We start from the raw sequence: 26170 nt of genomic DNA, 5'->3' as shown, positions 1-26170 counted from the left end.
ATCGGTCATTCAGAGTTCGAGTTGGTACTGCTTTTAGTTCTCCACGGACCCAGGAGACGGGCATCCCACAGGGTTCTGTCTTGAGTGTCCTTCTTTTCCTCATTGCTATCGATGGACTTGTGGCCTCTGTCGGTCCCTTGGTCGCCCCTGCCCTGTATGTGGATGATTTCTGCATTTGGGTTAGTTCCTCCTCGATGCCATCTGCAGAACGGCAGCTCCAGGTGGCTATACGGCGTGCCTCTGCATGGACCCTCTCACACTGGTTTCAATTCTCTCCTTTAAAATCGCGGGTGGTCCACTTCTGTCGCCGTACTACGGTCCACCCTGATCCAGAGCTCTATCTCGCTGCACAAAGATTGCCTGTGGTTCCACAGTTTCGTTTCCTAGGTCTTCTTTTCGACAACAAGCTCACTTGGCTGCCCCATATCAGACTCCTGAAGGTAGGATGTTTCCGAAAACTCAATGTCCTTCGCTTCCTTGCCCACTCCTCTTGGGGTGCGGACCGTTCCCTCCTCCTCCGTCTTTATCGTGCTCTAGTTCTGTCACGTTTGGACTATGGTTGTCAAGTTTATGGTTCAGCTGCTCCTTCCACGCTGCACGTGCTGGATCCAGTCCACCATCGTGGTATCCGTTTGGCCACCGGTGCATTCCCTACTAGCCCTGTTGATAGTCTCCTGGTTGAAGCTGGGATCCCCCCCCCCTTTCTGTTCGGCGGTCCCAGCTTCTGGTGTCTTATGCCCTTACTATCCGTTCTTCTCCCGCTCATCCTTCCTATTCTATCCTATTCCCAGACCATGGACGTCGCTCGCCTGACTCCCGCCCTCGGGCGGGTTTACCGGTTGGGCTGCGCCTTGCGTCTCTTACCCGTGATTTTCGGCTTCCTTCTTTGTCCTGTCTTCCTCGCTCCCTCCCCTCCACCCCTCCTTGGTTAGTTCCTCGGCCTCGAATTCGGATGGATCTCCGCCGCGGTCCGAAAGATTCCATCCCCCCCGGTGGTGTTCCGCTCCTTTTTCCGCCAAATTTTATGGGAGTTTCGGGATGTTTTTGTTTTTTACACTGATGGCTCTAAATCTGCTGATCATGTTGGGTATGCCTTCACGTCCTTTGTTGGAACGGAAAATCATCTACTGCCACCCTCATGTGGGGTGTTTACTGCGGAATTGATGGCAATTTCCCGGGCCCTTACCTTTATTAAACAATCCCAACACAACCGCGTTTTGTTATGTACGGACTCGTTGAGTGGCCTTGTTGCTATTGACCGGTGTTTTTCGCGCCATCCCTTGGTCTCTGCCATCCATGACCATCTCGCTGATCTTCACCGTGCTGCTTGTTCCATTGATTTCCTATGGGTCCCGGGCCATGTGGGTATCCCGGGTAATGAGCTCGCTGATCGTTTGGCTGGGGGAGCAGTTACTTACCCCCCCGTTTTCTGTAACCCCTCCTGCAGCGGATTTACGGCTTCACATCAAATCCCACTTTGCACAGTCATGGGCCAATTCTTGGGAGGCTACTCCACTGTCTAATAAACTTCGTGCCATTAAGGTGAATCCAGGCCCATGGCGTTCTTCCTTTAGCCTCTCCCGCAAGGACTCGACCACACTGTGTCGTCTCCGCATTGGCCATACCAGGCTGACCCATGGTTTCCTTTTGCGTGATGAGCCACCCCCGCTATGTGGTTGTGGAGCCTTCCAGTCAGTGGCCCACATTTTGGTTGAATGCCCCCTTCTTTTGGCTCTGCGTGCTAAGTACAGACTCCCCCACACTTTACCTTTGATGTTGGCTGACGATTCCCGGATGGTCTCTCTGGTTCTAGGTTTCCTCCGGGAGAGTGGTTTTTATTCTCAGTTTTAAAGTTTTTAATCTCCCTCTGGTGTTGGGGCAGGGCGGTGAGTGTTTGGGTGTCTCCCACTGTAGGCAGTGTTCAGAGATTCCCGATTCACCTCCCTGACCGGAATCCTCTTTTCTTTCCCTTTTACTCTGTTTTTACCCCTTCTTTTTAAGGCTTGGTTAGTTTTTCTATTCCCATCCGTACTTTCTGCATTATAGCAGTTGTACCTTTTAAGTCACAGGTGGTCTTGCCTATGCTGCTTCAGCATAGTGTTGGGTCCGTTCTCTTGCCAACTTCCTTCATTTGTTTTTACTAATGACAACGTGACTGCCCTTTTACGTTTCCCCTTTTTCCGTTTTATTTTTCTGACTATACTGAGATGTCCCGTTAGCAGAATGGAGTCTATTTGCAACAAGGGACTGATGACCTTGCTGTTTGGTCCCTTTAACCTCAAACAACCAACCAACCTCTGGGTGTCTCCCCCTCCCCCGGCCAGAGAAGTGTCTCCTTCTTCCAGGCCAGAGGCCTGCTGCCACAACTCAGCCTTGGTATCCCCAGTTGGTGCTCCGAAAGTCCTCTCTCTCTCTCTCTCTCTCTCTCTCTCTCTCTCTCTCTCTCTCTCTCTCTCTGCCCCCCTCCCCTCTTCCACCTTTGAAACAGGAGAACAACACAAGTCTCAGGACAAGGAACTGCAGGTGTCCTCCAGAGGTGCCATCTCCTCCACTGCAACCTGAATTTAGTGTCCTCCTTATGGATGTCACTGCATCATTATTGGTGACTGATGGTGACCTGACGGTGTGATCGGCTCCAGCTCATTCTCCTCACATGTGGATACCCATTCTGTGCTCACTCAGTGGAACTGTAATAGATACTATAGTCACCTCCTGGAGTTGCTATCTCGTATTTCCTTTTACTTGGTAGCTTGTGTTCTCCAGGAATGTCAAATCACTGATGCTTACCCCTTAGCCCATTTTGGGTTCTGTGCTTGGTCAGAACCAGGTTGGCCCTGTGAGGGCTTCCGGTAGTGTTGGCACATTGGTCAGTACAGACATTATTAGTACATGGAGCCCCCTTCACACCATGTTGGGTGCAGGTGCTTTCTGGTTCCACTTGGACTCTGCGGTCATGGTATGCAATATCTATCCCCTTCCCAACAGGCCACGTACATGTACTGCCCTAACTACCCTCCTTCAGCAACTTCCCCCTCCCTTCTCCTCAGAGACTTTAATGCCCATCACCCTTTGTGGAGCAGTGCTTCTTCTAGTTGAGAATCCTCATCGACCAATGTCGTGCGGATTGACCTATGCCTTCTTAGTGCTGGTGCCTGTACTCATTTTAAGTGCCGCGTACAGCACTGTGCCATTGGTCTTTTTGCTCAATATTCCACCTCTTCTTCCTTCCGTACACTGGTTATCACGCAAGTTCAGTGGTAGACCACTTCCAGTTGATTCATTCCCTTCCACCTCCTGATGGCCAGGTTACCCTGCTGGGCACTCTGTCAAGCTGATTGGCCTCTATACCTCGCAGGTTGTGTTCACACCCTCTTTGTCAATTCCTATTGAAGTTGTTCATGAGCTGTCCACTGAGATAATCAAATCAGCCAACTTTTAAGGTTTCTCTGTAAAATTTACAGAAATTGCAGCATTTTACAGTTTTACTGATGGACAGTGTCACTTTATAACTTAACGCACAAAAATTTGTAACATTACCAATTCTTTGTTTGGGTTGAAGGTAAGTCTGATTGTCAATAACTCATTCTTTGACTGTCAATAACTCATTCTTTGACTGTCAATAACTCATTCTTTGACTGTCAATAACTCATTCTTTGACTGTCAATAACTCATTCTTTGACTGTCAATAACTCATTCTTTGACTGTCAACAACTCATTCTTTGATATCATTTGTACTTTTAACCATGTAATCTACATACATACTCCACTAGCCATCAAGCGCTATGTAGTGGAGGGCACAATTCGCGCCAAAGTCGTATTTCTCCCATTTCCCTCGCAGATCACACGAGGGAAAAACGACTGTCTGAACACCTCAATACAAGCTCTAATTTCCCTTATCTTTGAATGGTGATAATTGCGCGATTTGAAAGTTGGTGGTAATAATATATGCTCTACATCCTTGGCGAAGATCAGATTTCGGAATTTAGTGAGCAGCCCCTCCTGTTTATCGCGTCGTCTATCTGCAAGTGTGTCCCACTTCAAACTTTCTATGAGATTTGTAATGCTCTCGTGATGGCTAAGTGTACCAGTTGCGAATCTTGCTGCTCTTCTTTGAACCTTCTCAATATCTTGAATCAGACCCAACTGGTAAGGGTCCCATACAGACGAACTATACTGTAAGACTAGACAAAGTAACGTATTGTAAGCAATTTCCTTTCCTGAAGGACTGCATCGTTTCAGGATTCTACCAATAAACCGCAATCTAGAGTTCACCTTGCCCGATACTTGTGTAATCTAATCATTCCATTTGAGATCATTTCGAATAGTCACACCCAAATATTTGACGGATGTTACCGCTTCCAAAGACTGGGCACTTACTTTCTACTCGTACAGTAATGGGGATTTTTCGCCTTGGTATATGCTGTAGGTTACACTCAACTAATATTGAGAGATAACTGCCAGTCATTACACCACGCATTTATTTTCTGCAAATCCTCATTGATTTGTTCACAACTTTCGTGTGATACTACACTGGTGTGTGTGTGTGTGTGTGTGTGTGTGTGTGTGTGTGTGTGTGTGTGTGTGTGTGTGTGGGGTCATTGGAATTGAATTTAAACGCTGGATAATACACTCCTGGAAATTGAAATAAGAACACCGTGAATTCATTGTCCCAGGAAGGGGAAACTTTATTGACACATTCCTGGGGTCAGATAAATCACATGATCACACTGACAGAACCACAGGCACATAGACACAGGCAACAGAGCATGCACAATGTCGGCACTAGTACAGTGTATATCCACCTTTCGCAGCAATGCAGGCTGCTATTCTCCCATGGAGACGATCGTAGAGATGCTGGATGTAGTCCTGTGGAACGGCTTGCCATGCCATTTCCACCTGGCACCTCAGTTGGACCAGCGTTCGTGCTGGACGTGCAGACCGCGTGAGACGACGCTTCATCCAGTCCCAAACATGCTCAATGGGGGACAGATCCGGAGATCTTGCTGGCCAGGGTAGTTGACTTACACCTTCAAGAGCACGTTGGGTGGCACGGGATACATGCGGACATGCATTGTCCTGTTGGAACAGCAAGTTCCCTTGCCGGTCCAGGAATGGTAGAATGATGGGTTCGATGATGGGTGGCACGGGATACATGCGGACATGCATTGTCCTGTTGGAACAGCAAGTTCCCTTGCCGGTCCAGGAATGGTAGAATGATGGGTTCGATGACGGTTTGGATGTACTGTGCACTATTCAGTGTCCCCTCGACGATCACCAGTGGTGTACGGCCAGTGTAGGAGATCGCTCCCCACACCGTGATGCCGGGTGTTGGCCCTGTGTGCCTCGGTCGTATGCAGTCCTGATTGTGGCGCTCACCTGCACGGTGCCAAACACGCATACGACCATCATTGGCACCAAGGCAGAAGCGACTCTCATCGCTGAAGACGACACGTCTCCATTCGTCCCTCCATTCACGCCTGTCGCGACACCACTGGAGGCGGGCTGCACGATGTTGGGGCGTGAGCGGAAGATGGCCTAACGGTGTGCGGGACCGTAGCCCAGCTTCATGGAGACGGTTGCGAATGGTCCTCGCCGATACCCCAGGAGCAACAGTGTCCCTAATTTGCTGGGAAGTGGCGGTGCGGTCCCCTACGGCACTGCGTAGGATCCTACGGTCTTGGCGTGCATCCGTGCGTCGCTGCGGTCCGGTCCCAGGTCGATGGGCATGTGCACCTTCCGCCGACCACTGGCGACAACATCGATGTACTGTGGAGACCTCACGCCCCACGTGTTGAGCAATTCGGCGGTACGTCCACCTGGCCTCCCGCATGCCCACTATACGCCCTCGCTCAGTCCGTCAACTGCACATACGGTTCACGTCCACGCTGTCGCGGCATGCTACCAGTGTTAAAGACTGCGATGGAGCTCCGTATGCCACGGCAAACTGGCTGACACTGACGGCGGCGGTGCACAAATGCTGCGCAGCTAGCGCCATTCGACGGCCAACACCGCGGTTCCTGGTGTGTCCGCTGTGCCGTGCGTGTGATCATTGCTTGTACAGCCCTCTCGCAGTGTCCGGAGCAAGTATGGTGGGTCTGACACACCGGTGTCAATGTGTTCTTTTTCCCATTTCCAGGAGTGTAGTTTTACGATCCTCCCTCAGGTGAGTTTCGTTGTGTATGGACTCAATGAGTGGCCGTTGGGCTATTGCTCGGAGTTTTCCCTGACACACCGAGGTGTCTACCATCTATGACCACCTTGCCGACCTTAGTGATACTGCTTGTTCAGTTGACTTCCTTTGGGTTCTTGGCTGTGGGGGATCCTAGGTAATGAGCTTGCTGATAGTCTTGCTATGGAGGACGGGGCAGGGAGGGTTGGCACGTACCCCCAATTCTGTGACCCTCCTAGAGTGGATTTGCAGATTTAAATTTAAATCGAGTTTTGCTCCAATCATGGTCTGACTGTTGGGGCTACATCCCCTGTCTAATGAACTTAGTGTTCGTGCAGTCAAGGGGACTCCAACCACATCCCCATCTATCTACATGTACATGATTACTCTATTCACAATAAATTGCCTGGTAGAGGTTTCAATGAACCACCTTTTAGCTTTGTCTCTATTGTTCTCCTCTCAAACAGTGTGCGGGAAAATAGAGCCCTTAAATTTTGGTCATTTCTACACCTATGTAGGTGGGTGCCAACAGAATGTTTTCGCAATTAGAGGAGAAAACTGGGGATTGAAATTTCATGAGAAGATCCCGTCGCAATGAAAAACGCCTTTGTTTTAATCTAAGATTGTTTGCCAATCTAATTCACATGTCATGTCTGTGGCACTATCTCCCCTATTATGCGATAATACAAAACAAACTGCCCTTCTTAGAACTCTATTGATGTCATCCGTCAGTCTCACCTGATACTGATCCTACACTGCACAAAAATACTCAAGGATAGCACCTGCTAAGTGTTCTGCCCATGAATCGCAGTCTTTGGTTTGCTCTACCCACAACATTATCTATGTGATCGTTCCAGTTTAGGTTATTTGTAATTGCAATCCCCCAAGTATGTAGTTGAATTTACAGCCTTCATATTTGTGTGTCTTATTGTGTGATCAAAATTTAGATTATTTCTTTTTAGTGCTCGTGTGAATAACTTCACTCTTTCCTTTATTTAGGGTTAGTTGCCACTTCTCGCACCTTACAGATATCTAGATCATTTTGCAATTTGTTTTGTCATCTGATGACTTTACAAGAAGGTAAATTGCACAGTCATCTGTAAACAATCTGAAGGCTACTCGAATTGTCTTCTATGTCGTTAATATAGATTAGGAACAATAGAGGGCGTGTAACACTTCCTTGGGGAATGCAGGATATTACTGCTGTTTTACTTGATGACTTTGTCTCTTATTACAAACTGTGACCTTTGTGCCAGGAAATCACAAATCCAATTGCACAACTGAGGCGATATTCCATAAGCATGCAATTTGGTAAGAAGACGCATCTGAGAAACAGTGTCTAAAGCTTTCTGGAAATCTAAAAATACGCAATCAATTTGACATCCGCTGTTGATAGCACTAATTACTTCATGAGTATAAAGAGCTGGTTGTGTTTCATGAGAAAAAAATTTTTTGGTTCCTTGCTGACTGTAGGTCAAGAAATTGTTTTCTTTGAAGTAATTCATAATGTTAAACACACACGTTCCAAAACCCTATTGTAAATAGATATTAGTGATATGGACCTGTAATTCAGCGGATTACTCCTGTTTAGTGCAACTTGAGCAGTTTTCCAGTCTTCAGGTATGCAACTTTCTGAGAGTGAGTGGTTGTATAGAGGTGCAAAATATGGAGCTATTGAATCAGCATACACTTGAGAGTAACCTGACAGGCTTACAATCCGGACTGGAGGCCTTGCGTTTATTAAGTGATTAAAGCTGCTTTGCTACACTGAGGATATATACTTCTGTGTTCCTCATTTTGGTAGTTGTTCTTGATTGAAATTCAGGAACATCTCTCGTTGGATTTTCTGTGAGATTCAGAGACAGTTTCATTGCGGAAATTATTAAAATCATCTCGCATTGAAGCACGCGCTATATTTCGAACTTCTGCAAAGCTTTGCCAATCTTGGGGATTTTGCGTTCTTGTAAATTTGACTTTTTTTTTGGGGGGGGGGTGCAACAGCGCTCTGACCTGTCTTGTGTACCATGGGGGACCAGTACAATCACTTACTAATTTAACTAATTTATCATCTCTCAATTGCCATTGTTCTTTTCCTAGCTATCATTCCACATCTTTTCTATGCTTACATGATCAGCTCGGAAGGAGTGGAGACACTCTTAAAAAGGCTTTAAGAGCATTTTTATCAGCTTTCTTAAATAGATGTACTTCGCATTTCATTTTGATGGTACTGGGTGTTACGGTATTCAGCCTAGCAGCAACTGCCTTGGGGTTGCTAATGTCTGTATCTGTCATGATACTTCCAATTTGTTCATGATTATTTGCTGCTAAGAGGTCAAGTATACTTTTGGAATCATTTATGCTTAGTGGGCTCATGAACTAATTGTTCAAAATAATTTACTGAGAAAGCATTCAGTACAGTTTCTGATGATGTTTTATGCCTGCTGCCAGCTTCAAACGTATAATTTTTCCAGCATATCGAGGCTAGATTGTCACCACTGATTATAATTGTAGAAGCGAGTGGGGTACCAATTTAAAATGACTCAACTTTCCTTTGAACTGTTAAGCAACTGTACCTTCTGAGTCGGGGGTCGGTGGAACGATACAGTTAGTAGTTTAGTCCAATGTCGAGTGTAACCTCTATCCATCCTGTTTCGCAGGTACTATCCACTTTAATTTTACTACAAGGTAAACTACTACTGACAGCAGTAAATACTCCACCAGCAACTGCATTTAATCCATCCCTTCTGAACACTGTTAGGTCATTTGGGAAAAAAAATGTGGCTAAACTTATTTTCGGCTTTAGCCTGCTTTCCTTACCTATAAGTATTTGTGCTTCGATGCTTTCTGTTAAGGCTTGGAGGTCTGGTTTTCTTCTGAGCACAGCGACAATTTAGAACTACAATACAGATTGTTGCTACAACTAGCTTGATGTGTTTTACCTGCCCGCTCCACTCTGTTCTGCAGCAAAGGACCACAGGCAGTTCTACCAATGATGCTGCAGATAGTGAGCTCTGCCTTAATCTTGCAAGCAAGACTGGCAGTCTCTACCATTTCTGCCAGCTGCTGTTACTAACGTTTTTTGTGTTGGCGGATTGTTGTGTGGAGAACTACAAACCTGTAAAAGAGGGTGTTGTAGTTCTGTTTTAAATTGGTCTTGCTGAGACACACTAACACTGTATTTATTGTTTTATCACAGAGCATATATAGTGCATGAAGCCTAAACAGGAAAGACAACACATTATTCCTAGCTGCCTATCTTGCCACTGCAATGGTGATAGATAGATAGATAGATAGAGAATTCATTATGAATAATTAAAGTGAAACACTAGCACATCTTCTAGTGGATTGGGAATTCTTATTTCTCTGTCTACCTGTAGCCTTGGTTTTCCCTTGTGTTGGTACTGATAAATATGGGCCCAAGTAAAGTGAGAAGCAGCGAAAAGAAATAAAACTTTCACATATGCTGATGTCCTCTCGACAATGTTAGTCCGCAGGACTGGGAGAGGTGTGTAAAACACACAGAAGCATTGCAAGAAACTGATTCCTTGAACCAGGGTTTAAGACACAATAGTGGAATCTGTGATTAGTGTCCAGATCGACAAGCACTTAAAACGGACGAAATGTGCCAAAAATCCTCAAAATATTCAGTTAAAATTGCTCTTACTGCCAGTATATGCCTTTAAATATGCAGCTAAAATTGCTTAATTATGCATTTTTCTTAGCTAAATTCTTTAAAATATGCATCTTACTTCGGAAAATTAATGAATAACCATCATATATTTTCAATAATAGCTATAATTCAATGAATAAAATGAAATATAACATAGGTACTTACATGAGAAGTTTGGCAAATTCTAAAAATTAGAATTTGTTTGAACTACCAACATTTTTCCATATTCGCTACATGAAAATGATTGTTCAACATCACATGGCACTACAGGAAAAAATTGAAGAGCAGCGACATCAGGCGACATTAAATCATCTAGATTATCGGAGCATTTCTGTGAGGAACTGAATCCAATTTTCTCCGAAGTCTCTCATTGATTGGACCTGGCCAACTCTTGCTCTGTGTCCTGAGTCCTTTCATGAGAGCCACTGCCTTTGTAACTTCCATTTTTCAAGTTTCATGCTGGAATTCTTCAGGGCGTCCTTGGCTTTTGGTATGGCTATATTTTCACTATCTTCAAAGCCCTTTAGGACCTGGAACAAGAAAGTAATAAAATAGTGAATGTCTGTTTCAAGCTGAAAACTTCTGTATGGAGAAATAAGCTTAATACTGGAATTCTTGTTCTGTTCGTTCTCTTTGCTTATTCAATTTATCCAGAACTACATACGCATCCATACCTCTTCAACTTTTTTGTTGTTGTCTACAGTTTGCAGCTGAAATCCCCATTCCCCACCTTGTCAAGACTGGTTCAGGTGGCAGAGGACAGTCAGGGTGAGCAGTCTTGAAAGCTCTCACTCGACTTGGCACCTTCATGAAAATGTTCTTTGCTGAAGGTATAAGGCTGTTGACCTCTGGCAATGTGGCTCTGGCTTCCTCACACGTGAGGTGAACAATTTTAGGGTAAAACACCAGGGGAGACTCTGCGGCCTTCAGCATATATGCGGCACTAGCCATCACAATGGCCAAAACCTTGTTCTCCTCATGTTTCTGATCTTCACTTCTCCATAGCACGCCTGAAAGAAAGTCTTAAGGATTTTACAAATTTTATTATTGGCTTAGAACATGATCTGAAAAACTACGCTCTTATATTACCTATAATTTTTATTTTTGCAGAGATGTTCAAGCTTCAGACTCGGAAGGTGATACACCACAGCCAGTAGAAGATGAAGGACCTAGGGTACTCACACTTGATGAATATTATGCCCTCCGTCGTCACCGGCAGAAACCAACTTACAATATACGCAAAGCAGGAGAAGGTGAAGATCCATCTCAGTGGAAGAAAATGTACGCTTTAACAAAGAAGAAAGAAGGAGAAGAGGAGGAAGAAGAGGAGGAGGTGACTACTGTTTTTTTTCATAACTGTTTCTGGCACCATGTTGATGGATGGAAGTGCAGAAATCCACAGATTCGGAGTGGATAACAATGTGTTAAATACCTACACTCAGTTCTCTGTGACCCTGTGGGTGTGGATTTGTGACACCCCCCCACTCAATTGTGGGCTGACTCATTAACGGGACTCCCACCCTGTGGCGTTCTTCCCTCCACATCTCCCAGCAGAAATCTACCCTTGTGCTATCTTCGTATCGGTCATGCTGGATTGAACCATGGTTTTTTACTCTATAATGAGCCATCCCCTTCCAGTCCCCCTCCCCACCCCCCCTCTCCACCCCCACACCCTCCCCAATGATCCATATTTTGCTGGACTACCTGCACCATTTGGCTCTTCACACTACATACACTGTTCACCTTCCTTGTCCCGGGTGTTAACGAACAACCCTCACACGGTTATGTCTGTTCTTGGCTTTCTTTGCGAAGCTGATTGGTCCCCTCTGTTTCTTTACTCTTTCCCTGTCCCAATGTTCCTTCTGCCTCCGTTTGTTTGCATTCCTTTCCCATCAATTGGACTGTGCTGATTGTGGTGTTCCTCCCTTAGTTTGTGTCACCTTTGACTGTGGTACCAATGACCTCACTGTTTGGTCCCCAATCCTCTCCAACCAACCAACCGGTGAAAGTTAAATATACAATACGAATTTTTCATAAAGTTGGACCACTTAAAACAACAAAAAAGTAGTATTTGCAAACAAAAATTAGTTTTAGTCAACAGCTAATAAGTGAAAATGGCTTCAAAATTTTGCTGAAAATGACAGTGGCTATGAAATTAAGAAATGACAAAACACTGTCACTGTCATATATTCAAAAATATAAACAATAATATTGTATGTAAATACATATTTATTGTGTGTGTGTGTGTGTGTGTGTGTGTGTGTGTGTGTGTGTGTGTGTGTGTGTGTTTTAGTGAACAGCTGTAAAAGACACAGGACAAGCAGAATGTTTGTGTGTATAATACAAATCAAAACTAAAATGAAATAACACGCTCTGTGTACATAGTGTACACGGAGGTGACAAAAAGGCATGGTATATCTTGTAATATTGTCAGACCTACTTTTGCCCAATGCAGTGTAGCAGCTTGTGACATGTACTGAACAAGTCATTGGAAGTCCCCTACAGAAATATTGAGCCATGCTGTCTCTGTAGCCATCCATCATTGCGGAAGTGTTGCTGGTGCGAGATTTTGTGCATGAACTGATACAGCGATTATATCCCATATATGTGTGATAGGATTCATGTCAGGTGATCTGGGTGGCCACATAATTCGCTCAAATTGTCCAGAATGTTGTTCAAACCAATTGCAAGCAGTTGTGGCCCAGTGACATGGTGCATCGTTTATTTTGGGAACATGAAGTCTGTGAATGGTTGCAGGTTATCTCAAAGTAGTTGAACATAAACATTTCCAGTCAGTGATGGGTTCAGGTGGATTAGAGGACCCAGTCCATTCCATGTAAGCACAGCCCTCGCCATTATGGAACCACCACCAGCACACGCAGTGCCTTGTCGACATTGCTCCATGGCTTTGTTTTGTCTGTGCCACACTTTAACCCTACCATCAGCTCTTACCAACTGAAATTGGGCTCATCATACCAGGCCATGGTTTTCTAGTCTAGGGTCCAACCAATATGGTCTGTTCAGCACTGACAATTCTATGCAATTGCCACTGCTCTCGGTCATTAAGTGAATGCAGTTGGCCACTGTGTTGTCCACGGTGAGAGGTAATGCCTGAAATTTGGTATTCTCGGCACACTCTTGCCAGTATGGATCTTATAATATTGAATTCCATAACGATTTCGAAATTGGAATGTACTATGCATCTAGCTGTGACTGCCATTCTGCGTTCAAAGTACGTCAATTCTTGTAGTGCAGCTGTAGTCACGACGGAAACCTTTTCACACTAATCACCTGAGTACAAATGACAACTCTGCCAATGCACTACCCTTTTACACCTTGTGTACATGGTACTACCACCATCAGTATATGTGAATATCTCTATCCCATGTGTTTTGTGACCTCAGCGTATTCAGGACATAGTTTTCTTAAAATTTTTATTGGAAGGGGCAGGTTGAGTTTATGCATCTTAGCCTTAAAATACTCGGCAGAATGTGTTTTGCATTAGCATTTCCTTTACATTATTGTTGACGATAGTGTTTTCATTTAAAATTGATAGGGCTGGTTCGTTAAACATGTGGGCCATATTCCACATCCATCGTGACTGCTGCTGCTCTGTCTTCGGTTGAGTAGGTGTATGTTTCTGTTGGTTTGTGTCATGGTTGTGCATTTGTCCATTTTTTTGTAAACAGATTAAGTGCGACCCCTTCTTCCCCCCATTCCCCCAAATAAAAAAATAAAATAAAATAAAATAAAAATGAAGTCATGTTCACTCGTCCAGTGTGCTGTCCTTGTCTGTATCGTCTCTTCGTTCTGTTCTGGTTATTACTTAAACTGCCCCCTCACAAAAAAGTTGCACCATTAATAAAAATGTTTGTGTGATTTTTATATCTGAAGTGAACATGGTGGTATAAAATAAATGTAGTGACTTACCTAGTGAACACTTTGCAATTATTTTGAAAAGTTAAAGGTACAGCACAACTCTTTAGTTTCTGTGTGTGCCACAGTGTAAAATTCTGTCTGTTTATCTTACATGTACAGTGCTCACATCCCTATCAACATAATGTTCAGTATACAAGATGTGGTACAAGTTATCTTGTGTACTCCTTTGGTGTCATTTCTATTACGTGGGAACATTGTGTTCAGGAATACGATGCATCAGAATACCCGCAGCGTGTTGGACGACAGAAGCACATCTTGGATATAGATATTCACTTTGCTGACTCAAGACGTGGCAGTAGAGCTCGCGGTCGTGGTGGTATGCGAGGTGGCCGTGGCATGCGAGGTACAGGACCTGTAGGCCCTGCCCGTAATGGAGGTGTTGGAAGAGCAGGACCATTGGGTGACCGTAATCAGGTATGTTTGATAAATATGGTAAACTTTTAATTTCTCAAGTAGTATTTTAAATTGTGTGATTGTGTGTGTGTGTGTGTGTGTGTGTGTGTGTGTGTGTGTGTGTGTGAGAGAGAGAGAGAGAGAGAGAGAGAGAGAGAGAGAGAGAGAGAGAGAGAGAGAGAGAGAGGGGGGGGGGGGGGGGGGGGATTCTAGTATTCTATGTTCCAGTGGCTTTTGAACAGTCAAATTTTCATGAAAATGACAATGTTGCTGTATCAAAAAAAAATCTACAGAATTAACTTCTTAGGTTTATGTTGCAGTTTGAAGTTGTCATTATTCACCTGTTATGTAACTGAATAAATTGTATGTAATTATACCACATGTTGTATTTTGTATCCATTTTTTTTTTCTGCTACCATGATAAACAGTTTCCATTAAGTTTGTTTCCAGTTGCTTAAGGGACTCATTTAATTCTATATAACTTACTAAAAAGTGTTTGTCTAAATGAAATATTGTTGAAGTGGTGGGAATCTTGGAATACAAAATTCATTTTGTAAAAAATAATGCAGTACTACACCAATAAAACACTGAGCAGTGACCAATCTTGATACAGGAATGTGAAAATACTTTTGGCTTTGGTTTCAGCATGACAAGCCTTAGGTTGGAACTACATAGGCAGTAGAGTAGGCTGTTCTAGCTTGTGTGCTCACTTGGCGGGCAGCCAGGCAGGCAAGGTCTCAGGTGAGCAGGGGTGGGCAATAGCAAATGGACAAAATTCAAGTTGCCCAATAAACTTTTTGATCCACTCCCAAGTTGTGGATCAGTAGTCTGAAGGCTTCGGCTGGTAGTCATTTGTTTTTGATTGCAGCCAATATTACGTAGCTGACAGTACTGCAATGTAGCCATTGTTGTCTGCAGTGTTACTGTTTCGTACTTTCACAGTTATGAACGATTTCTTAAGGGGCTTGCACTTGAATAACTGACAGAAGTTTACTTCCAGGAAAAAGGACCACAGAAAGTACCAAAATTAGCAGAATTTAAAAGTGGCTGCATGCACTACAACATCCCCATGTAACACAGTCAGCTCTGTTAAAAATAAAGTTTTCCTCTCATTTGTTTCGTTTTTATGACTTCGTAGTCCCTTAAAGTTGGCTCACGTGCAAGAGATTTACAGTTCAGTTTATAGTGTGTGTTACTTATTGTTTGTTGTTATTTTGGTGTGAATATTTTGTTTACAGCAAAGTAATTGCTTACATGGAAAGAATTAAGTAGTTTGGTGTTAACCAATGTAATTTTTATGCAAACTGGTCCACCAAATAGATTAACTCTGCTAATATTGAAATACAATGTGATACTGCACTTGAATCATCGACTACTCAGTGCTTTGAAGCTAGAACTGAAATATTTGGACAGTGGGCTTGACAGTATTAATGCTGATAACTATTCATTCAGGTTGTGTTATTGTTGAACTCTGCTCTATCTGAAGCTTTGCAGGGTAAGGAATGTGGCAGTAGTGGTGTGAAGGTAGTTGGGAATTCTGGGGGGGGGATTATGGGAGGCACCAACTTGGACACAAAGTACGGAGCAACAGGAGACCCCACTCATACAATGTGGCAAGGATATGATGTCGCCATGTCGTGAAAAACTTTATCCAAGTAAAAAAAAAGACGGCAACTAGGTGTTGGCGTCTGGAAAATGCTAGAAAAGGTTGTGCATAAAAATTAAGAATTGTTTGTAATTTTTGGGATTCAAGGGAATGTGGTTACACTTGCAGTGTAACTAAACAAGTATGTATAACAATGATATTAAACTTGGTTATGCTATGAGGTATACAGGCAAAAAGTGTACAGAAGTGCACAAATTTTGTGTTCTTATGAACTTACCTCCCCTACAAGGTTTGACAGATGTAATAAAATTATTCTACATACTTTAGAAGAAATAACAAATGATAGGACGAAAAATGCTGTTCCGGAAAGTGACGGCAATACATGATCTATGTATGCAGCCCTGGATGCATCCTGGCAATGAAGAGGACATAGTTTCTCTGGTGTAGTGACAGTGACCTCCTTGGACAGTGGTAAAGTCATTGATGTGGAATGTATTACCAAGTACTGTCATGGCTGAACTAGTGGAACTGAAAATTGTGAAATGTTTGATTAATTTTAGTGGTTACAGTGGAAGGATGGAATCTGAAGGTGTTGTGAAGATATTTCACAGGTCAGTGGAGAAATATGGTGTGATACATACATCTTGCCTAAGAGATGGAGACTAAAAGGGTACCAAAAAATTTCTGAATCCAAACCTTATGCTTACAGAATATGTTGGACATGTCTAGAAAATGTTAGGTACAAGATTGAGGAACTGGAAGAGGAATTTGAAGGGAAAGAAATTAGTTGATTATTGGTGGATTAGTGGACGTGGTTGGCTTACAGACACGTTGCAGTATTATTAGGGACAAGCCGTAAACAATAAAAATGATCTTCATGGAGTGAAAAAGGCAGCATGGGTTAGCTTCTTTCATGAATCCTCTACAGATGAAAACCCATGTCATGCACTCTGCCCACCTGGCAGTGATTTGTGTTGTGGCTACCAAAGGGCTGTTGCTCAAGGTGAGAGCTACAACATAAACATTCTTTGCCATTTGCTATAATGGAAGTTACAAAGCTTATATGTAGGTACCTTAGTGACACAAGAATATTAGGAAAAAGTTTACATGGTATGACTGAAAATCCAAATGAAAAAGTTCCAACAATTGTATATGTGAACATACAAAAAAAAACTGTTCTGACAGGACTAAATACTTTCAAAAATAGGTGTGCTAGATGCTGATCTATGTTTCAGTGATGCTGCAGTGTCAAGGCTTAATGCTATGGAACTGACAGGAGTGTCTGGACTAAATATACATAGAGCTCTAACAGCCATTGGCTATAAGAATATTACAAAAACCATAGCAACTGTAGTAGTGTGTGGTGGGGTTTGCATTTATGTCCTGATACCCGTATGTAGTGAAACCGTGCCCCTTCAAACTCCTCTTGAAGCTGTGGCTGTCAGGATGCTGTGGAAAATGCAGGAAATAAGTCTACAATGTCTGTCTTCCTCCAGATGGTACAGTACCCCTGAATGTATTGGCTGCACAGATTTATCAACTCCCTAAACCTTTCCTACTTTTGGGAGATAGTAATACCCATAACACCTTGTGGGGTGGCACTGTGCTTACTGGCCGATGTAGAGATGTCGAAACTTCACCATCTCAACTCGACCTCGACTTCTGCCTCTTAAATACTGGTACCCCCACACATTTCAGTGTAGCTCATGGTACTTACTCATCCATTGACTTATCCCTCTACAGCCCAGGACATCTCCCATCTGTCCACTGGAGAGCCCACGATGAATTGTGTGGTAGTGACCACTTTCCCATCTTCCTGTCACCCCTCCAGTGCCATTCTCCGGACATCTACCTATATGAGCAAACAAGGCAGACTAGGAAGCTTCCACCTCTGTTGTCACCATTGAATCTCCCCTACATGGTACCATCGATGTGGTGGTTGAGCGGGTCACTAGAACGATCGTTTCTGCTGTGGAAAATGCAATTCCTTGTTCTTTAGGGTGCCCTGAGAGAAAGTGAGTACCTTGGTGTTCGCCGGAAATCACTGAGGTAATTGAAGAGCATCAGTGAGTTCTACAGCTACATAAGCAGCACCCTTCCCTAGAGCACCTAATAGCTTTTAAATTGCTCCTTGCGCACAGCTTATAAAAAAGACGGACGCAGGATTCTTAGGAGAGGTACATCTAGACCATTGGGTGTCATACATTATCTTCCCAAGTCTGGATGAAGGTCAGAAGACGTATTTTTGGGTACCATATTCTGACAGGCGTCACTGGCATTAACATCAGTGGCATGTTATCTACCGATGCAAATGCAACTGTCGAGCACTATGCTTGAGCCTCTGCGACACAGAACTGACCCCCGCCTTTTGCACCCTCAAATGGTGGATGGAAAGGAAAGTCCTCTACCGAGTGGTGCTCTTCGGTGCCTTTGCACATTGCCCCGACACAGCTCCTGGGCCAGATCGGATCCATAGTCAGATGATCAAACATCTCCCATCCGACTATAAGTGACAGCTCATCATCTTCAACTGGATCTGGTGCAATGGCATCTTTCCATTACAGTGGCAGTAGAGCACCATTCCAGTGCTCAAACCCGGCAAATACCTGCTTGGTATGGATAGCTATCAGCCCATCAGCCTCACCAACATTCTTTGTAAGATGGTAGAACGTATGGTAAGTTGGCGTTTGTTTTGGCTCCTGGAGTCACGCGGTCTACTGGCTCCATGCCATGGCAGTTTCCACCAGGGTTGCGCTACCACTGATAATCGGGTCCCTCAAGCCTGCCATACGAACAGCATTTTCCAGACGCCAACACCTGGTTGCCGTCTTTTTTTGACTTGCATAAAGTTTGTCATGACATGGCAACATCATATCCTTGCCACATTGTATGAGTGTGGGTCTCCTGTTGCTCCGTACTTTGTGTCTAAGTTGGTGCCTCCCATAATCATCTCCCCCCCCACCCCCCAGAATGGATCCTGCAGGGCTCTGTATTGAGTGTCTATTTTTAGTGGCCATTAATGGTCTAGCAGCAGCTGTAGGGCCATCGGTCTCACCTTCTGTGTATTCATACGACTTATGCATTTCGTACTGCTCCTCCAGTACTGGTGTTTATGAGCAGTGCCTACAGGGAGTCATTCACAAAGCGGAGCATTGGGCTCTAGCCCACGGTTCCAGTTTTCAGCCGCAAAGTCGTGTCTTGTGCATTTATGTTGGCATCCAGAGCCAGAACTTTACCTTAATGACAATCCACTGATGATAGTGGAATATAGATTATTACGACTGGTTTTCGATACTCGATTGACTTGGCTCCCTCATCTTCGTCAGGTTAAGCGGTAGTGCTGGCAGCACCTCGATGCCCTCCGCTGCCTGAGCAACACCAACTGGGGTGCAGATTGCTCTACACTGCTGCAACTCTATGGAGCCCTTGTTCAATCCTGCCTCTACTATGGGAATCTGGTTTATGGTTCGGCAGTGCCTTCAGCATAGTGTTTACTCAACCAAGTGCACCACTGTGGAATTCGTCTAGCGTCGGGAGCTTATGGAAAGAATCTGGTGAGCAGCGCACTGGTGGAGGCTGGAGTCCCTCTATTGCAGATCACACATGCACAGCTGCTCACCAGTTACATTACACACATTTGTAGCTCTTCTGAGCATTCAAATTACAGCATCTCTTTCCCAACCACGGGGGTTAATCTCCCGTATTGACGGCCCAGATCAGGGCTTAAGATTGCTGTTCGCGTCCGATCCCTCCAGTCTGAACTGGAGTCCTTCCCTTTATCACCTCTGCTCCAGGTCCATTCACATACATCTCCATGGTGTAAACCTAGGTCGACCTTCCATATGGCCCTAAGAATTTGGTTAACCCTGCAGCTCTCCATTGTCACTTCATCTCGATTCTTGATGTGTTTCGGGGCTCTGAAGTGGTTTACACAGACGGCTCGATGGCAGATGGTCATGTTGGCTTTGCCTATGTTCACAGAGGCCATATTGAACAGCATTTCTTGCCCGGTGGTGGCAGTGTTTTCACTGCAGAGCTGGTGGCCATATCTCGTGCTCTTAAGCACATCCGTTCATGCCGTGGCAGTCATTTCTTCTCTGCAGTGACTCCTTGAGCAGCGTCAGAGCTATCGATCAGTGGTACCCTCGCCATTCTTTGGTAGCGTCCCTCTAAGCCCTCTAAAGGTCCAGTCATTCAGTGGTGGCTGTCTGGACCCCAGGACATGTTGGCATCCTAGGCAGTGAACTTGCTGACGGGTTGGCCAAACAGGCTACACTGAAACCACTTATGGAGATCGGCATTCCTTACCTGACCTGCACTCGTTATTATGCTGCAAGGGTCTTCGGCTTTGGGAGACAGCATGGTGTAACAGTATGCCCAACAAACTGTGTCATTAAGGAGACTATGAATGTGTGAAAGTATTCTATGCGTGTCTCTCGCAGGGTCTCGGTGGTTCTGTCAGCTCTGCATTGGCCATGCTTGGGTCACCTACGGTTACCCCTTGCGCCGTGAAGACCCATCTCGTGCGGCACTCTGTTGACAGTGGCCCGTATTCTGTTGCGCTGTCCTTCTTTGGCTACCCTGTGATGAAATCTTCAGTTACTGGACTTGTTGCCATTAATTTTAGCTGACAACGCCTCATTGGCTGATTTAGATTTAAGTTTTATATGTGAGGGTGGGTTTTATCATTCTGTCTAAGTTTTAGCACATGTTCTTTGTCCCTTTGTGTACTCCACCCTAGTGAGCTTTTAGGCTGGAAGTTTTAATGTGTTGCACAGAGGCTGGCTTCTCCTTTTTGTTCTAGTCAGTCAGTCAGTCAGTAGCCACCAAGGAAGCAAGAACAAGAATTTGTAGTGTGAACAAGAGCAGGGAGGAAGATCACCACAGGAAACAAGATAAATATGTACCTGGGATGCATTAATGCTGTGAAAGTTTAATAGAGAAAGCAAGTTTTAACTTTAACTTGAATATCCCAAAAGTTAAATTATTTCATGTACTGGTACCCTTTGGCTAAAAACTATTAAAGATAGTGAGCTGAAATTTTGTATAACATGTTTAACTAAAAAGTAGACTACTCTTGTGACTTTAAAAATAAAATTCTTTTCTGAAGGAAGACCTTGAATTAAAATCCAAAATTTTTGATAATCATACTTAAAAACTTTTTTACCACAATTTATGACAGCACCATCTTTTCAATAGTCTGCTTTAATGATAGTAGTGTAAATAACTTACAGGAAAAAATAAACCTACTTTGTTTGTATTTTGAGTAATGTGTGTTTATGATGTACATAAATAACTATTGTTTTATTTGTCTTGCAACAAAAATGCAATTAAATGTGTGAGCTAAAGCTGTGGTTCATACATAACAATGTTCCCAAAAGATGTCTTAAAAGATGGACAAGAGGCTAGATAGTTCCTGACTGACATTGTCGCCTTCAGTGCTTGGTGATGCTGCTAGAAGTTAATTGTTGCTACATAGTGATGCTGAAAAGGTTGATTGAATGTGCCAACATTGAAAGGGGCAGAAAGAATTTCTCATCTCCATCTTAAAATCTTCACTAAGAGCAGCTATGTATGCAGGACAAAGCATGCTTAACTTGGCAAGCTCACAGTTTTCCAGGAATCGTTCAAATAAATTGCTGAAAACTCGTGGTGAGTAATGGTCAGTTTTCATCCCAGATCTTTTCCGATGCAGCACCTAATCGGTGTGAATTATTTTATATTGGACTTGGTAAAACTGCCATAGTACTTCACACAGAAACACCATTGGTTATTGTATTATTGTTCTAAAACACATTTTCAGAGTAAAAGTTATTTGATGATAAATCTTTGGCTGCCCTACCATACGATAAAGTGGAGTACTCCACGTAATGCTTAATTATACCAAGCAGTAAATGATCTGGGGCACACTGTCAGAATTGTATGCAAACTGTGCGGAGTTTGCAAAGACTCCTCCAGGTCTGCAACACGAAATCTGCTGAAGAAGGGTACAGTGTCTGTTAGGAAAGTTATGGTATGGTCAAAAATAAGAAATGTTATTAGAACATCCAGACATTTTGCATTGGTGGTCCTGTTTTATTGTTCAGATGAATCACATTAGAGAAGCTTAAAGAGAAATATTTTACTGTGGTATGTCATGGATTGACAACCTAATGTGTGGTAAATGCTGGCAGATTGTGAATTACATGATGAGGGTCACAGCTGAATCATCAGGCAAATGACACACAATTTAGTGCTAATGGTTGCGCTGCAAACCATCAGGACCTGTAGTCTAATACATAAGAGCAAATACATTCCATCACGTCTGTTTCCCAGTGCCCACAGTTGCCCATAAACCATAAATGAATGATCGTGCGGTGCAAAGCAATACTTACAGACCATTGGCGGTGCCAGAAGCAAGTGTAACAGTATCAGCGGTCATGCAGTCCAGATGATGGTCTGTCTCATGGGTGGGAGCAATGGGGGGGGGGGGGGGGGTGAGGGGGGGGGGGAGAGAGAGAGAGAGAGAGAGAGAGAGAGAGAGAGAGAGAGAGAGAGAGAGAGAGAGAGAGAGAGAGAGAGAGAGATATGCAGCTACTGTTCCCACGTGTGGGTGGTGCAAAGCTTAACCATCTGTTTGAAAGTGCATACGAAGCATTCTTCTTCTACATTAGACTAGTGGTGAAACTGACCACTTGTTAGATGATGAATGCCATTTCATTCACAAAACTGTTCAAAATCACATGAAGTGATATGTGGTCTGTTGTCAGACCCAAGTACTTCTGGCAAACCACCTATGCAAAATGAGGAGGAAAAAGCTTGGTGGTGATAAGTGATGTGGTAGAGGCCACAGACATCGAAAGTGGGAACTTGCTAAGAGTCTACCGCTATGAGCCAATGAGTGTCCCAAAATAGTCCTGCAAAGTGTGTGTACACTTGTTGCCATGTCGAATGAGTCCGACCAAGCTGAGAATATCTGTGACTGAGCAGGATTGCTTTTCTGTGCATGCACTACGCTGACCTCATCTGTTCCTGTGAGCATTCATACCCTGCTAAGTAGTGCAAACAATTCCCAAATGTCTATGGTGGAGCAATTGCAACACATTCTTTTGTAACACTTTGGGAATAAGCATACACAATTGTCCAGTGTCATTTTGAACTACAATCAAACCCTGTTGAATTGTAAGGTAATGCTGACATGGAAAATGCTGGCTCACAACTGAGTTCTGGATACTATTCAATGAACGAGGCCAAGATGTCTGAATGTAATGGAACAAAATATTGAGATCTCCGTCTGCTTCTGTGGCCTGTGATATTTTTCTGGAGTGCAAGTGAAAAGATTACAGCTATTCAGAGTCCTGCACATTGATTTGCAACAAGCTGTCGCAGATGCATCAAAATCAGTCTGGGCTAATCAGATGGCAAGATAGGGTGTCTGCATTGCTATGCTTTACCATAGGTCTGTACACAATTTCATACTGATACTTCAAAAACAACAAAACTGATAATTGCAGTTTTTAAGCAGTGCATATAGGAACCAGATTTCACAGATGAAACAAGGACTGCAAAGGCTTATGATTTGTCACTAAGTAGAACTTGCAACCACACAAATAGTGACGGAATTTTGTGACACCATACACAGTAGCAAGAGCGGCTTCTTCAGTTTGAGAATAACTGCACTGCGTTCAAGTTAACAACTTTGAGGCAAAAACAAAACGCTCTTTCGCACCTTTTCTGTGCGAAAGCACAGTGCTGATATTGTAGGACGAAGCGTTGACTTACAAAACAATTTGCTTGGTAGGGTCAAAATACGCTAAATGTCTGTCACTGTGTAAGGCATTTTAGAGTTTCTGAAATGTCTTCAGTCCACACAAAAAGTACATTTTTGCGATGCAAGCAATCTTGCGATCTGAGGCATTGGGTACGAACCGAATGTTGTTATACATCTTGCCTACTACTGACTGCAGTTCAGACACATCACGAGGAACGGGCAGGTCACGGATTGTAAGCAAATGACTCTGGAGGTGTTGCACACCCAGACTGTTTATCACATGACTAAAGTACTGTAGTTAAGTTTTAAAAACTTCACACTTTCCTAGATGACAGTAGAGTCCTGCTTCTGACAACACTTGATAAAGAGTACACAAATTGGCAATGTGTTCCTCTAGTATATGACCTGAGATGACAATATCATTAAGGTAGTTTCAACAAAATGGCACTTTTGCAGTCAGCTGTTCCAAGTAACATTGAAAAATGGTGAGTGCGGAAGCACTGCCGAAGGGCAAACGCAAATACTTGAACAGTCCTTAAGTGTGTATTTACAATATACATTTTCCACGATTCTTCATTCAGTGGAATTTGCAAGTAAGCAAAAAGCAAATCTATCTTAGAAAAGTAATGTCGTGCACCAAGCGTATCCATGAGTTCCTCAGGGCGAGGTAACAGGTGTCAACAGCCTTCTGTGGGTTGACTGTAGACTTGTAGTCAACTCGAATGCGACCAGAAGTTGTAGGCAACAAAATGAGGACTTGCCCACTGACTAGCTTGTATGGTAGCAATTACACCATTAACTTGGAATTCTTTCAATTCACTGGCTACTTTCTCATAAAAGACCCATTCCTTAGGAAAGTAGTTCAGGAATTCTTTAAGCAAGCTAATGACACTGTCTCTTGGTGCAAAAGCTGATACTGAAAGTACATTGTCTTACATGATAAGGCCAAACAAATCAAAGGCATCTAAATAGAGTATGTTCTCGCTGTCTCTTGATTTGAATACAATAAAATTCACTGTCCTAGTGTGAGATTGGTAAGTGGCAGGCAAACTACACTGTCAAAGGACTGAAATCTCCTGTCTGTTGTAAGCAGTGAGGTGCTTGCTAGATTGAGAAAGGCGTGGTAAGCCTATCTTTTCGTGTGTGGCACAATTAAGCAAAGTTACTGAGGTGCCTGTGTCTAACTGAAAGTTAGCACAACGGCCAGCAGTGTGTAATGAGACAAATAGTTTGTTATAATGTTGTTGCACTGCACTAAGGTGAGGTGGTGGCACAACCTTAATTTTACTTCTGTCAAAACCTGCTGTAGGTTTTGAAAATGCAGCATTCACTGCATGTGCACGAGCCTGTTTTTTCTGAGAGCAGGCAAAATTGGCGTTGTGCCATTGCAAACTAACTGCTTGGACACAACATTTTTTTCCACATGTGTAATGCGTTGTGGCCAACGGCCTTGCCACAGTGGTAACACCGGTTCCCGTCAGATCACCGAAGTTAAGTGCTGTCGAGTTGAGCTAGCATTTGGATGGATGACCATCTGGTCTGCCCAGTGCTGTTGGCAAGCTGGGTGCACTCAGCCCTTGAGGCAAACTGAGGAGCTACTTCAGAAGTAGTGGCTCCGGTCTTGGAAACTCCCATGTGGCCGGGAGAGTGGTGTGCTGATCACATGCTCCTCCACATCTGCATCCAGTGATGCCTGTGGGCTGAGGATGACACAGCAGCCGGTCTGTACCATTTGGGCCTTCATGGCCTGTTCGGGAGGAGTTTCTTTTTTTTTAGTTTTAGTAATGCGTTGCATTACATGATGAGCATTCCTGTCTCTTCTGGCGAGCAAAACATCCAGGGCAAGACTTCACTAAATTCACAGTCCTGTTTACCTGTCTACATGGCTGTGTATGAGTTTATTGTTGTGGCTGCTTGGGGCGGTCGCGAGCAAGGAGCGACTTGACCTGACAAATTATGGCCCGGCCAAACTTACCGGCTGCTATGGCACTTAAATCATATTGCTCTAATATTTGCAGTACTTGAAGTGATGGATCAGAGTACTTTAAGATCTGTTTTTTGCTGTATTCTGCTATCTGAGACATTGAACGTTATCGCATTGCAGAGCATTAAATCACTGTAAAAGCTGCCACAACTACACTTGTATTTACACTTCCTAGTCATACTCGTTAATTCTGTGTACTACTGATGTACGGTGTCTGTTCTGTTCCAGATTTTTCTGCAAGCAAACGAACTGATTTCTGACTGCAGCCAATTGAACTTGCTGGTCATAGTACTTGTTTAATGTAGAGATTACTTCGTGATAGCTGAGTTTGACGGAAGATGCGATTGGGAAGAGTTTTTGTATTAACCTGAACTCTGGGGGTCCCGCAGTTAAAAGAAAGTATTGTAGCTTTACAGTACCTTGAATGCAATTAACTTGACAATGGGCTTGGAACGGTGTTACGCTGGTTGGCGGCACTTGTTGGGTTGGTTGGTTGGTTGGTTGGTTGGTTGGTTGGTTGTGCAGCCAGAAGTTGTTGTACTGTCATCAGCAAGGCAGCAATTTGTTGGTTCAGAAACTGAAAAAGCCTGTGTTAGCTCAATCACATTGGCCACCTGTGACTGAGGCACAGGGGCAGGGGGTGGGGTAGCCATGGTTTA

General features: G+C 43.8%; 1 protein-coding gene and 1 pseudogene across 2 annotated transcripts in view; both read left to right on the top strand.

Annotated features, from left to right (window-relative positions):
* LOC126470272 (plasminogen activator inhibitor 1 RNA-binding protein-like) overlaps nt 1–26170 on the top strand; it is an 81681-nt gene that overhangs the window by 51608 nt on the left and 3903 nt on the right. The window contains exons 6-8 of one of the 2 annotated variants that reach the window (XM_050098013.1): nt 10950–11172; nt 13983–14192; nt 20582–20830. In XM_050098013.1, the coding sequence (XP_049953970.1) occupies nt 10950–11172; nt 13983–14192; nt 20582–20698 (550 nt within the window). In that variant the 3' untranslated portion in view covers nt 20699–20830. Of the gene's footprint in view, nt 1–10949; nt 11173–13982; nt 14193–20581; nt 20831–26170 lie in introns of those variants that run through there. The other variant, XM_050098014.1, reaches the window with a different exon arrangement.
* LOC126471790 (5S ribosomal RNA) lies at nt 24968–25085 on the top strand (annotated as a pseudogene).

This window comes from Schistocerca serialis, chromosome 3 (assembly GCF_023864345.2).
Source record: "Schistocerca serialis cubense isolate TAMUIC-IGC-003099 chromosome 3, iqSchSeri2.2, whole genome shotgun sequence".
Lineage (NCBI taxonomy): Eukaryota > Metazoa > Arthropoda > Insecta > Orthoptera > Acrididae > Schistocerca > Schistocerca serialis.
The sequence above is the reverse complement of the archived record's forward strand: the minus strand, read 5'-3'. Positions and strand labels throughout refer to the sequence as shown.